Below are 14,420 nucleotides of genomic sequence, written 5' to 3'. Positions count from 1 at the left end.
TCCCTTCCTGATCGGGAACTTTTCACTCATCTTGTGAAGGATTATCCTAACTGTGCATACCTTGTATATGTCCTCCAAGAGATTTATGTACGTCTTCTCCATTGGCTGGTCCCTCAATGCTTACAGCACTGAAGCGGTGTCTACAGAATCAAACGCCTTTTCGTCATCTATAAATACAATGTAAGTGAAATTTATTATGCTCCCAATATTTTTCCATTACGTTAAGACATGTTTGTCAAGCGTTGAGCACCACCCTGTTGTATCATTTGTTCGAAGTCTAGGGTGTCGCTTATGCGGTTTATTAGTACTTTCAACAAGCAATTTTACAACAGACGGTAGGCTGATGGGTCCGTAATTCTGAAGTTATTTGACATCTGCTTCTTGCGGATCAGAATTACGTTGGCATTTATCCGGGATAGCGACACCTTCAAAGTTCTGGGGAAGCCCGAGAATAATTTTGTGAGCTTTAAAAAAAAAAAAAAAAAAAAAACTCGGCTCCTCCATCTTTTATTGGATGCACGGTTACTCCATCGCCTCCTGTAGCTTCTCTCTTCATTCCATTAAATGTATTTTCTACTTAGTCTTAGCAACTTAAAATTTTCGACTAAATTGTCTTGTCCAGTGAGCCCGGAGAAGACCTGTAAAGAATGCTTCAAGAACTGTACCCAGGGAGCTCTGACATACGGTAAATATAAAAAAAAATCTAAAGTATTCGACATCCAAGTAGTGAGGTAATTAATAGCAGACGTCGTGGTCGATGCATATGCTTGTCTTGGGCAAGTTGTCTTGATTGATTAAGGGGTTTAACGCGCCGACGCTACACAGGCGATGAGGCGCGCCGTAGTGGAGGAGGGATCCGAATTCATTTTGACCACCTAGGGATCTTTAACGTGCGCCGGAATCTCGAACACAAGGGCGTTTTCGCTTTTCGCCTCCCTTGAATAAGTTGTCAGTACTGATACCGCAAGAAAGAAACCAGCGGTATGGAGCTATAGAACTCTATAAGATGGATAGTAGAGTATACCTTTGTCGCTAAAAACAATGATACACAAAAAAATTGTACATCCCGTACTAACTTGTTGGGCGGAAACTTGAGTTTTACTAAATTACTATTACGTCTCTTGAAAGAAGTTGACCATACTGAACGTTCACTGCGCATACTAGACGAAGACGACAGAAAGACGACGAGGCAATGCGCATTGTCTCGTCTTCTTTCTGTCGTCTTCGTCTATAGTCTGCGCAGTGGACGTTCAGTAAGATTTACCAACTCACCCAAACCTTTTTGTTGTGAAGGAAATTATAAGGGCTGCACATTGAGCAGTGGAAGCAAGCGTGATAGGTGTCGACGCTTGGCGATATATAATGCTAATATGATGGTGTAGTGAACAAACCCGTGCGAAAGACGTCTTAGATCGAATTAGGAGATAACGGAAGCTACGGGGGCACCTGAGCTTTTTCTTAAGATGCGAGAATACGTGAGCATCATTTCTGGCGTTATGTGGCTCAGTGTCGCCGAGTTCCCTATCGTTGAATTTCATGCAGCTGCTTTTAGTGCTGCCGAGTGTATGGTGTCACGAAACACGCAAGAGAACAGGCCATTTATCCACCTAATCACATCACCTAACTTGGTTGTATTTCGACATCTTAATCCCCACCCTTTTAGACAGCAGAGCTGCTTAAGTTTTTAGTTCATCCGTCCTGCGTTACTAGAAAAAATACCGAGTGCACGTGAGCATGCGCCTCGTGAAGAGTGCCCGGCGTCGTCCGGGCTTGCGCGTGGGCTTGCGCCACGTGAAGAGCTCGCAAAAGATACCAAGAAAAAAAATGTCGAGCGCAGGTCTCGTGAGGAACGCCCGGAATCGGCCAGCTCGACCTTAGATAACATACTGCCCGGCGATCTCTCACGTGCTCTTCTCCTCGCCAGTTCACGTGCGTTCGCGGCTCAAGTGGGAAGCGCAGAAAAGCTCGCGCTAGACGCCGAGTTCGTGAAGCCGTTTGCCACAGCTTCTAGCGCATGTTAACGCGGTCCACTTCGGGAGAGATGTGAAAGCCTGCGGACAAAACGATCCGGGCCTGCCAGTCATGGAGAACTTTCAGCGGCAAGTTCGGAAATCCGCGTGAGGTGCAACAGCCGGGTCTCCGACGACTTCAAACGAGAGGGGGGCCACCGCCAGCTCGGCTGCTTCTCCGGCCTTGCACCACTATGACGTCAGGCCGGTGCATACCCGCGTTAGCAGTTAATGAGAATTTTGAGAAAAAGGTTTCTGGCTTCAATTTGTGGTTACGAATATCTGACCCGGCGCGCTTCTCGCCAACTGGGCCAAGTAAAATGTGAGTGATGGCCACCGCTTATCCTCCGACAGAGCCCAAATGATCGACGAGACAGCGGCAGCAGCAACAGGCTGCACTGCCTTCATCGGCAAAGTGGCATCGACAATGTCCCATCTCCTCATAGCGGCTAACTGCCCTGAGCATCGTCGACAAATGTTAGTCCCTGACCAACCTGGGATACCTCCCCCGTGAGCAGCGTGTCACGTGGCCCAGAAAGCTCAGTGGCCAAGTTCCATAAAAGCTGCAAGTCTCTGAAGTCCAGGCGCTTTATTCGAGGTTGACAGACGCGCCGACATGACTGTTGCAACGCCGGAAGTACTCGAGCAAGCAGTCTTCTATCTTGTAAAGCCACTCACTTATCTGCTTAGTCACACACTTTCAGCCTCTGGGGAATGGTGTGGCCATTGAAGCCTTTGTGCGAAATCGTTTCCGCCAACCATGCAGTTGGTCTCGTCTTATCATTCACTGTGGAATTCACTATTGCTGCAACTAATCTCTGTTTGCACTACTGGACTGTATGCGCGCTGTGCGATACACTTCTCGGTACTTTTTTTCCGGCGTGGGGGCCTCCCCATCTTTGAGCCCAGCTTCCGTACTGCCCGCGAACACGTCCTGCACTGGCGAATCGGGACTGAAAATGTCGCCCACGAGTACGGACGACAACTGAGCGCCAACAACTAGATAACAGATCCCTTGCTTATCAGCATGAATGATTTATACCTATCAACACCGACGTGATTTTCAGCTTCGCAAAGCACCAAGCTGCAAAGACCGGAGTCTGTGGTGCATCGGGACGAAAGGCAATAGCACTGAATCAAGTGCGATGACGCCAGCTCATTCCTGTATTTTGTGTTGCAACGAACTGCCCAGGACGCGAATGCTTTATGCCTCCAACCAAAAACGCATACCACGATACATATCCCCTGCGTGGCGGTTAGATGGGAAGCCAGAAACACGATAGCAGCATTCATTGCAGTCTGGATTATTTTTTCTGGGAACGTTTTCGTCGGCGCGACATATTTTGGCAGCTTTGCTTACTGAAGTGCGTAAGCCATGTTTTTAGTGGTTACACGCATGCAGTGGACCCGTAATAAACCGCTTCTGTTGAGAAATACAAGGCGTTTGATGGCCGGACAAATTCCAGGGCAAGTTCACCAGCCTTCCTTGTTCAATTGTCCTTCGCAATAATCATACTTCATCCTACAAAAGACGACTATACGCTCGGATCTGACTACCTACACCCTCGAAGTAGAATGTCGCGGCTGCAGACGCAACCGCAGTTTGCCGACATGCAGACAAAACTTCTTTTTCACGCATACACCAACAAGCAAACAGTTTCGAGCACGTTTAGTGTGAATCTCTTCTTACTACCGCTTAGGCCTAATCGGAACACAGCACGCCGGCGTTTCCCGATAGCAGTTGACAACCGGTTAAACAGCCAGTATCACACGGCCAGGAAGAAAAGTTGCCCCCACAACAGACTGCGTCACACTAGCGTCATTTGAAAACGTACGCGGCGCATGGCACAACAGCAAATATGCACGACACGGACACACGCCATTTGCGTGCAACGGAAACGCGTTAGCGCAGTTTCTGGGTGCCCGGATTGTGATCGGAAGCTGGAAAATCATGCTTCAGGAACACCCATCGTTCCCCCAACCTACCGCGAGCACCCACCGCTGCCCAGAATGCGTCAAGGCGGCAAAAACTGGTGTTTCGCGAAGTGCGTTTTTACGATGCGGAGCCATTGGCAGAGAAAAGACCGCAGTGGCGACACGCGGCACCGACGTCGATACTGCACATTTGCCGCCAAAGCAAAATCAAATGCACTCGCCAGCGAACACGTCCAGCCCTGGCAACATGTCCGTAAACGGCCGCGTGTCCTGAAATGTCCGCCGGCTTTCGGAACAGCGTCCGCGGCGGCCCAGGCCAGTGAACTGCGTACAGTCGTGCGCGCAACGTGGTACGCTGCGACGCGTTAGGCCTACTTGCGTAAAGCCGCTGCGCCTTCAAATCCCCCTTACAACCGAACACTAGGGCAGGGAAGAGACAGCCAGGGGTTACGGCTAAGCCGCCAGGTACGAGCCACAGCGCAGAAGCCACGGAAGTGTGACTCCGGAGCCAGCAAGGATGGGCGCCGGGAGCAAGTGTAGTGTGCATGCGCCGTCGGCGACTGCGCCCAAGCGCGTGCGATGCTCTTGCCGACTCATCCCGGGCTTCCGGAGACGCCGGGCGGAGTCCGGAACGCGTTCGGGCGACCGGGCCGTACGGAGCCGGCCGTGTGCGGCCCAGTCGTGTCCCCGGGGTGACTCACCTTCGCTTGCCGTGGGTCGCCGGGAACAGTAGTGCCGGGGTCTCGGCCCTCATCGAGGCGCGGAGCGGGGCCGAGCGGTACGCGCTCCCCGGCACGTCCGCCGCCGCCCACTGCCAGCGAGGCCGGCGAGCTCGCAGTGCGAGGAACCAGCCGGTTCTCGCTGCTCTCGCGGCCTGCTAGGTTTCCATCTCGCGCTGGGGCCCGCTCGAAGCTCGGAAGGGGCCCGCCAAGATGCCGGGGCTGCGCGCGATCAGCTTCCCGCGATCCCAGACTCACGCCGGCACAGTGCGCCTGCGCCCGGCACTGCACGTTGCCCCGGCAACCAGCATCGGCCTCCGGCCAAATCAATACCCCCCGCTTTTCAATCGCGGCGCCTCCTCAATGAACGCGGCGACGTCCACGGTGCGCGCAGGACCGGGACCTTAGGTCGTTCGGCGTTCAAAGGTACGACCACCCCACGCCCCCGTCGCCACCACAACCCAACGCGTTCTGGCGACCACCCGTGCGTCCAGGCGAAGCCTACCGGAAGTGAGTACGGTGCGCCCGCCACCAGCGCAGTCGGTCGTTTCAGAAGTGCTGCGCTGCTGCAAGCTCCGCCGGCAGCGTTCCCTCGCCCCCCGGTCGGTAAATAAAGCGACAAGAACACGGCCGTCACTTCTTTATCCGTCTCTTTATTCATTATCTATACAAAAGTGCCCAAATGACGGCACGAGACATGGACTCACAAAGGTAAAGCTTGCCTCGGGCTTGAAAACCAAAGCGTGTAGAAAACACTTCACCATATATATATTTCTCCCTCCATATCTTTCTCTCATATATTTATTATATATATATGTATAAAATAAAACAACATTTTCTTCTATTGTCAGGGGGTTTGACATAGTCAGGTAATCTAGAGACAAAAAAAAAGAGGAGGAGGGTAAGGGGTCTTGTTGCCGACACAACGCTAATTGCCCACAAGCAGCGCTATCGCGTTCTCGCCACACTCATCAGGCATACACATATGGAGGTTTCTCGCACACGCATGAAGAGGACGGCAGACGCACCAGTCCTACTCCAAAAATATAAAACTCTCGCCACTCCTCGCCTTATCTACAGGTTCCTATTTACAGTGCCTATATATCGCAATCAAGGCCCTTACCCCTGTGATGACATAATGCTGGCCACAGAAGCCTCCCTCCTCTCGGTAAGCGTGGCCATTCCTAGTGCGACAACACTTATCACATGGCAATGGTGCTGCATTCGTACAGACTCCAAAGAATTCATTCCCACATCGCTTGCAAAGGTCGACCCATTTTCGGCGGGCTGGCGCTCCTTTGACCCTACCTTCATATCGCAGACACCAATGTCATCCGCAGCTTCTAACACGTTTAAGTATGAAAGCCGGCACAGTATTTCTTATCAGGGGCTCACCTGAGGCGCTCCCATCCCATGCACTGATAGCAGGCTGGACAGAGCCCCCTACATGCCTTCTAACACTCCTAAGGCTACAATATGTACACCCCCCTGAATCCAGTTACTTCAGTTCCTCCGATAACATTGGTTCGCCACCAGCTTCCTGTTATCTTCCGAAAACTGTGTTTCGTTATCAGCTTTCTGTTAGTCAAACGTAGGATCAAACAATGACTGCGCTTACAAAATGCAGAGCAAACGGAATGCATGTACACACACACAGAGCACACACCGAAAAGAGTGGCCATAGATTGCTCACCTCTCGAGCATCGGCGGCTTGAAGACGTTTGTTTTTATTCCAGACGGACACCTGAGATGTCGATGTTCAGTGGCAAAAAGAAAGCGCGGTGCACGCACTAGAAAAGCAGGCCACAACGCACAGCAACTCAGAAACCGCCGTCCCCACAGATAATGTTGTCAGGGGACATAGAGCGGTGACCACAGAAAGCTCCCTCAGGTGCGACACTACAACATCGAGATTTGAGACGCCAAGCCTGCTTTGCAAATAGGCACGTGTGAGAGAGCTGTCAAGACCTTCTGCAGCAATCTCTTGAGCAATGGTCGAGTGTTGTTAGGGCCTGAACAAGACATGAGTGGGGTGCAGCCACTGTGGAAAACACTCAACAAACCAGCCTTTGACATTCAACCTTTCCGCCTTCGCTTTTCACACGAAAAGCAAACCAGAAGACGTACCCATTGATTTTTCACTTCACCTTGCGTTCTTAGAAACCCCCTCCTATTAATTTTAAAGCAACGTCGATTACTTCGCCCACACCTCAGCCATCCACCAGAAGCTATTTGTGCAGTGTGCAGTGTTGACATTGTAGCTGGAGTTGTAAGGTTTGGGATAAGGTGTAAACTACTGTTCCGAGACAAGCTTGCAAAGAGGCAAGAGAAAGTAAAGAACACCAAGAGACGTCCTCACAAGGCGTGCTGCACATAGTATAAGAAACAGATTTGGCACAGGGTATTGCAAAAGGGTAAAAAGATCGATGAACTCTGATATGCATTCCGTGCCAAGCTTGTACGTTCACAAGTAGTGCCACAACGGAAACCCGACCGCACACACAAGATTCTACACTCTCAGAGGTGTGGAAGTGAAGGGGGGTGCTGAAACCACAAGTTGACACCTCAAAGCTGCAAAGAAGAAAAAAAGGAAAAGCGGTCTGCCGCCTTCAGGATGCTGCAGCGTACAGTGTAGCCCACCAATAACAAATCATTATAAAAGCCTCTCTCTCTTTTTTTTAATAAGCACTGGCAGTCATTTCAATACATACACGCCCTCACTCCAATGCTGTTACGGCTCCTCTTAGGCATGTACAGAGCTATTCAGAATGTAGTTATTTTAAGAATGCAGCTTTGGTTGTATGGAAGACCACAGTGACGATTATCGAAACCCCTCATCAGAGGAATTGCTTCAAACAGTGATTAGCCAGACAGCGATTCGTATCTCTGGTGGTAATTACACCCTTACCATGCCAGTCTTACAATTAGGAACATAGGACAGCAAACAAACTCAGGTAGTTATGGTAGGACCAAAGACACCATAGAGAGATGGAATACCGAAATTTCAGGGCGTACGATGGACTTGTAAATGCCGCAACAGTTTTGGTTCGAAATCTCCGAGAGAAGCCTTCGTCATGCTGTGGACGTGAACGGGCTGTGGGTGGACGATGATGACGATTCGTCATTTTTATTTTTGTCTAAACACAAGTTTTGATGACCTGCCAGACCCAGCTAAAACCTTGAAGGCTACGATACGCTTGTAACATTATCAGTGGGCTAAGCTGTAAAGGACACGTACAGCTATCATCATTCGACCAACCAATAGGAGTCCTTGTAAGAGCAGCTCTGATATGGTGTGGGGGAACTTAGTTTGTAGATGTTTCACTTTGATGCACCTATGTCGCTGCGAATAACACAAACGCAGCACAGAGAAATGCTGGTGGCAACAGATTAAACGAAATGCAGTGGAAGGGGAGGCTACGTGAACAAAGACGGCAGCTCCAGCTGTTCTTTGGCATCACGGAACACTAGAGGCACGCCACAAGCAAATTACAAGTGTAGTCCCATCCTTAGCCTCACCATGAGCATAAGAAGTTAGTCTGCATGCTGCACAGCCACTCAGTGCACTCGATTAAGCATGAAACATGTACCCAGATCACTCAGTGACAGGCTGCTGTAATACCGTATTTTCGCGTGTATAACCCGCACCAAAAATGCAAAAATTTCAGTGGTAAAGTAGGGGTGCGGATAATATGTAGTATTTTTTTCTTTAGTGCAGCTTCACGGCAATGCACGTTGTGCCGTGAAGGTCCTACGCAGTAACACTGACTAAGCCTCACTGACTAACACTAAAAGCTTCAAAAAATGCTGCAGCATAAACAACATGGATGGAACCGAACATGACCTTGCGTACAACAGTGACGACTGCTGCTCAAGTGATAGCTCTAGCGAGAGCAGTGACACTGAGTGAATTGTGACTTTCGCCGTGCAGTCAGTGTATTCCACTTGCTAAATATACACTTTTTCTGTATACATAGTATGTGATGCGTTGCTTGAGCAGTAGCTTTAGTGCAGCCTTTCCTGTACCAAATGTGCGGCAAAACGCAAGGATTTTTTTTTTCTTCTTTTTCCGGCGAGCTGAAAGAGGGGGGGTGGTGGGTGCGGAATATATGCAGGGGCGGGTTATAAGCGCAAAAATACGGTACTACGCACAAAGGAATAACTAAACAAATAGCTGCGAATGGTAAAAATGGCAATACAGCCTTCTCGGGTACAGCAAAAGCAACTAAACTGCCCAACACACCACCAAATTAAAATTCATTCCACGGCTCAGAGTACACAACACCTCAAAGTCCCTGAATGCACACCAGTTGTAAAACTCCCCACAGGCTCCATGTATCAAAAAGCAGTCCGCAGTTAGCCCCTGCACTGGGGGCAAACAGGGGAAAGCATGGGGGCAAAAGGATTAGCCTGCCATCTGTTGACAGAAAGTTGAACTAGCAACTAAGTGCTTGAAGCTGCTGCCCTAAGTTAAAAAGAAAAAAAAAATGTGAAAACAGAGTTAACAGAGTTTTAGCATAGCGTTACCATGTTTACGTTACCGTTCACTGTGTTTGCAGGAGTTGACTGCACATGCCTGAGTTACCACGACCAGCACACGCTTACCGTTGCCAGCGAGCTTCCTGAGCAGACGAAGTGTACCCTCGCGTTTCGATTACAGCAAATGCAGTGTGCCCGGCGCTTCATGCTTGGTACAGCCGATAAAAGTAATCTTGATGCTGTTTATTACGTTTTTCTTGTTAAATATTGGTCAGGAGAACGACAAAGGACCATTTTTCTCAGATGGGAGAGCAAAATGGCTGCCCTTACCCGAGCTAAGCCTTGCCCGCCTCAAGTAGTTAAGCTAAGTTTCTGAGCTCGCAAAGTACTTTTAGAACGCCAAAATTGTGCTGGGCTAGGTAGTGTAGGTTACTGAGTAACTGCTAGAACATATTTTACTCATTTCTTGCCTAAATATCTAGCGCGGGGGCAAATTTTATTTCACCTAGATTCTAACCCTGCTCGGTAGATAACGCCACCGACACGTTTTCTTTTTAAAGCTCTACAGGTGATGGCTACAGTATACTCAAAACAATTACCGCTATTGTGAACACTAAACATTCAAGCTACTTTAAACGAAAGCAAATAGATATGAGCAACAAAATTACGCGTGACTTGCTTTAGGCTAATTCACCAGATGTCACATGCGCCACGGCAGCCAAAATATGCAAACCACAAACGGTGTGCTAAAACGTGTCCTACCGTTTTCAGCGATAAACGGAAACTCCGGCTTCTGGTAACACGGTAAACATTAACACAAACACCATAACGATATGGTAAAACTCTCTTTTAGTAAACATCGCCTAATCTAAGTTTTTCTAATTTGAAAAGCCCCTAAGGTTGCGCCAATACACTTGCCCCTCTGTTACAACGAAGCTGGGGTATTCACACAGTCCGGATTCTCAAGTGGGGCTTCGCAACTGGTGTACATTAAAGAACTCTGAAAACGCTTTAGGGGAAGGAGCGTTGGACAGCTGTTCAGCGTCTCTAAAAACATAAACCTCTAAAAACACGCAGGCGGTCATAAGACGAAGATTCGGAATGGCCCAAGTTTCTTCCGCTGCTCGCTCCAGCCTGGAATCCAAGTGGGGACAGTATTGCGAGATAAAACCATTGAATGATGGGGGGGGGGGGGGCCTCTGGGCAGCAGCCGAGATGTTAATACTGGACCAATTCTCACACTGCCTCCTGCCGCTGTTGTCCCCTCCCCCAAACCTGAGCAGCTTTGGTGAAGCAGCAAGTGCACCTCTCGGGGAAAGACTCGTGGCCCACACCAGACTAGCAAATGCACAGGCCCTTGCGTCCACGGCCGGGCTACAATGCAGCAACTTGCAGCAGACTGACGGCGGCACAGCTGAAAGAAATGCAGAGCGGGCCAGTCAATGAAAGGGACTCAATGCAGGGATCACCTTAGCGCCAAGCGAGACACAACCGAAACACAGTAAGCTACCAAGAAAAGCACTGCATGTATGCTTCACCTCATTGGCATTCATGCAATCTTTGGAAGCTATGAGGGCCAACCTAATTTTCTTTTTCAAGCGAAGCTTGTATTGGCTGACTTGTGCAGTCAGCTGTGTTCGTTTCTCCTTGCCAGCTTCTCTATTTCCCTCCTCGCCCACAGATCTTGCTTTTTGGCGCAGCTGGCATGTGCACACTTATGAGCGGCACATGACGCCCCATCGCAGGTGCACTCTGGAGAAGGCACGTCAGTTTAGTCACCGTCAGCTGCGGCATGGCCAGGCCACACTTGGTTCGCTCCGCATAGCATTCAGACAAAGCTCAGCGAAACAAAAAAAAGGGTTTCGCTGTGGTCGTTAAATAGTTTTCACATTTTGATTTTCGCAGAAAGGGGTTGTTTGCGTAGACCCGTTTCTATGGAGAAGGGTTTTTTGTAACACGAAAGTGTTTTATGCCGGGGTCCACCAGATCTAACTGACGACATATTCGTCACGGAAATGACATCGCCAGAAAAACTACATTGACGCGGCGGCGCCGGGATTCGAGCCACAAACTCTTTCGCCGCAACGGGAGGTACGAAATGCGGTCCCAACTGCGCTATGAACAGAGAGGCCCAAATAGGACGACAAACGCGCCTTATAGCCTTCCTTTCAGATGGTGCTGCCATCTAGGAGAGGTGAAGCAAATAGTGCATCATGACGCTAATGAGCCCCGACAGTTGGCGCCTCAATGCCAACATTTACGAGTACAGGGGACGTGCGCAGCGTGAGCTGCGGAGAAGTGGACTTGCTGATGTCGCGCTTGTGACATGGTCCGCTGCTCCTTTCGGTGCAGCGGATCGTGTGTTGACCAAACGATTTGCGGACAATCCATTTGGTTTTGTTTGCACGGACGGTTTGCGAGCGCCTGTGGTTTCAGTCGGATTTACGCAATGCTCCGGCGCATGCAATCCAGTGTCTAACATTGCTGCACCTAACTGTGCCATACCGATGAAATATAAACAGCGACGTGCAAGTTGATAACTGCTCCTTTGAAGGCACATTTCCCTTTCGTGTTTTACCGGTTCGTATGGGAGAGGGAACAACCACATTTTTTTTAAATTTGGGTCCCAGTTGTCCGAAACGACCACAAGGGTGCGTGGCTACACAAAGCCAAGCTTATGCCGAGCCGAAAGAACAGGCCAAGAGGAAGCCAATGAAGCCAAGCAGTGAGCTGGCTCGTGCATTCCGCTGGGGAAAAGAGGAAGTGCTTGGAAAGACCTCAATGTTGAATTTCGTACACATTCCCATTTGAAGAGAAAGGAATGTTTGATAGCTGCATGAATAAGAGCCCTACTGGTAACAGAACACTATACTTGGCTGAATTTGCGACTAAGTCATGACAGACATGGCGAACAAGACCCCTAAGGACAACTAAACAGCATAACACTTCTGTAAAGGAGGAAGGACGAAGTTGCGGTCCTGCAGCATATGTGTAGTCAAGCAACGTGTTTGTGAATTCGTGTGAATGCGCCTGCGTTTACAAATTCCTTTCTTTACCCTTATTTAAGTGCTGTTCTTGGTCATATTACGCAGAACCAACTAGCCCAAATTCAAATCTTAGTTACACGCAATGTTATGGTTGGAGTAATCACACCTGCACTCCGCACCAATAAACTAGAAGGCAGAGCAGCCACCAGGGAAGAAGGGAGAGTGCCCCTTACCCCGTGTGGTGCTCAGCATTCCGTCTCGTTGTCCCAGTCGCTGTCGTACTCGCTGTCTGAGCCGGATTCCGAGTCGGACACCTCGATGGCCACCCTCCGGGCCAGGATGGAGGCCACATCGTGAGGTTGCGCCGCCTTCTCCACCTGCTTCTGCTTGAAGTCCTCCACCCGCCGCAGCTTGATGCCTGCGCCACAACAGACGGCCGCACTGAGAACACACACCAAAAAGAACTACCACCACTGCGTGGGCACAACAACAGACAAGCTCAGAAACCAAACAACGCTCCAGTCACTAGCACCACTAGCTGCACAGCTCGGAGTAAGAACAAGAACGGCAAGCCCTAGGGCGGCCAGATCACGTCACGTGCTTAGGTCTAGGTTAAACTAGCGGCATCTGTCGTGAGATAAGAAACTTTGCGGCTGCCGCGATGGCCATTTCACTGCGTAGCCCGTGAACTAATTGTGGCTGTTATCATTTGTCCATCAGGTGCAGGTACCCTCTCCTTCACCATCGCAGCTACAATGCTTTGTCGTCAGCATTTTATTTTTTTCTGGAGCAAGATCAAATGATTGACAATCCAGCGCGCGAAAACACGGCACAAAAAAGAACGAGTTAGACAGGACTAACTCTCGTTCTTTTTTGTGCCGTGTTTTCGCGCGCTGGATTGTCAATCATGAACTTTCACCAACTCACCCAAATCACAGTCCTCTTGAAGATCAAATGAATGCTGGGGGGAGAGAGGGCGAAGAAAGAGAGCGAGAGAGATAGAGAGGGAGAGAGGAGAGGGGGGGGGAAGAGTCCAATAGAGCAGAAAGATGGCACAAGATGTACGACAAAGTTGTGGTGCGTGGCAAGCCGTGTATGCGTGTGTGTGGCCTCCTCCATGATAAGCAATGCCAGAAGAGGTGCTGTGCCAACAGGTGATAAGGGCGGTGGGTGCAGAAGGAAAACTGAAGGGGAGGAAAGGCAAGCTTGCGCAGTGCGAGAGAGGCGCAGTGCTTGTTGAAGGTTGCTACGAGCCTTTGCTCTGCAATACAACGCAAAACACCGAGAGAGATTTGAAAGCAGGAAGAATTTACGCAAAGTTTGATAGACACACGATGAGAGCAAGCAAGGTGTCTCTCCAAACCTACAACAAACCTGCATCACATAGTCCCAAAATTTTTCTCGGTTGGCTCATTTTCACTACCATGTTTTTACTTCTGAACAATTTAGCCACCATTTCGAGTCAGCAATGGATGTTCAGCTTGGCGTTCATGCATGCTGCTGTTCCGTTGGACAAGCACGACATTAAAGGAGCCATGAAGAGAAAATGCAAGTTGGTTTTATTCGAAAGATTTCGTGTTTTATAGTGCCCCCAGCGCTTGTCCGGATACAAACGGTGCATTATTCACTGAGAAATTAAACAATTTAGGTTAAAATTTTGATTTTCCCGCTCAATCGTGCGTTTTCGTGGTCCCAAGTGACATCACAGGAACCGACCGCTCTGCAGCCTAGAGTACCTTCATTCACGCATCCGCCATACAGGGTAGAGACACGTAACGCTGGCGCCGCCATGTTCGGTTGCTCGCTCGCCGCCGAAGCAAGTCATTGTGTCAAAACCGCGCTAAAATTATCGCCGCAACGCGGTTTACTGAAGAAGTTTGAATCATATTGTCTGTTTCGCGTTGCTAGGTCTCGTGGGAAACGAAAAGAATAACGCGTTGAGCCCGTTGGCCCAATTGCAGCGGCACGGGACCGTTCAGAGGTTGTCTCCACCCTGTACAGCGGTGTTGGTTTGTTCCCGCGTTTCTTTACGTTCCTAACCTAGGTGGCGCCACCATACCGTGGCAAGCGTTTGGTTTGTTTTTGCCCGCATTTAAACCTGGCTTGTTTTTGTTGTGGGAGAAAATATTCGTTCCCTGAAACAGTGCTCGCTCGACAAATGGGGTCACGTAAGACACCGTTGCTTGCGTCAATCGGCCAGTGTCGTCTGAGACAACCCCAAGCCCCGTAGTGCTGTGCAGCTAAACCAAAGCATGCTGTGCGCAGTACGAACAGCAGAACGCATCAGTACT

The 14,420-nt window shown here is 49.7% G+C and overlaps 2 protein-coding genes across 12 annotated transcripts in view; both read right to left on the bottom strand.

The window, feature by feature from the left end:
- Sif (guanine nucleotide exchange factor still life) overlaps positions 1 to 5,212 on the bottom strand; it is a 309,147-nt gene extending 303,935 nt beyond the window's left edge. For all 9 annotated transcript variants that reach the window (XM_077684357.1, XM_077684363.1, XM_077684364.1 and 6 more), the window contains exon 1: positions 4,646 to 5,212. The gene's annotated coding sequence lies outside the window, so the exon portion shown is untranslated. The remainder of the gene's footprint in view (positions 1 to 4,645) is intronic.
- An 84-nt stretch (positions 5,213 to 5,296) lies between these two features.
- Scar (wiskott-Aldrich syndrome protein family member 3 SCAR) overlaps positions 5,297 to 14,420 on the bottom strand; it is a 32,364-nt gene continuing 23,240 nt past the window's right edge. For all 3 annotated transcript variants that reach the window (XM_077684368.1, XM_077684370.1, XM_077684369.1), the window contains 2 exons: positions 12,363 to 12,547; positions 5,297 to 10,556 (listed from right to left, as the gene is read on the bottom strand). In XM_077684368.1, coding sequence (XP_077540494.1) covers positions 12,375 to 12,547 — 173 coding nt within the window. In that variant the 3' untranslated portion in view covers positions 5,297 to 10,556; positions 12,363 to 12,374. The remainder of the gene's footprint in view (positions 10,557 to 12,362; positions 12,548 to 14,420) is intronic.

This window comes from Haemaphysalis longicornis, unplaced genomic scaffold (assembly GCF_048455015.1).
Source record: "Haemaphysalis longicornis isolate Haplotype H1 unplaced genomic scaffold, Haemaphysalis longicornis Haplotype H1 scaffold_9, whole genome shotgun sequence".
NCBI lineage: Eukaryota > Metazoa > Arthropoda > Arachnida > Ixodida > Ixodidae > Haemaphysalis > Haemaphysalis longicornis.
The sequence above is the reverse complement of the archived record's forward strand: the minus strand, read 5'-3'. Positions and strand labels throughout refer to the sequence as shown.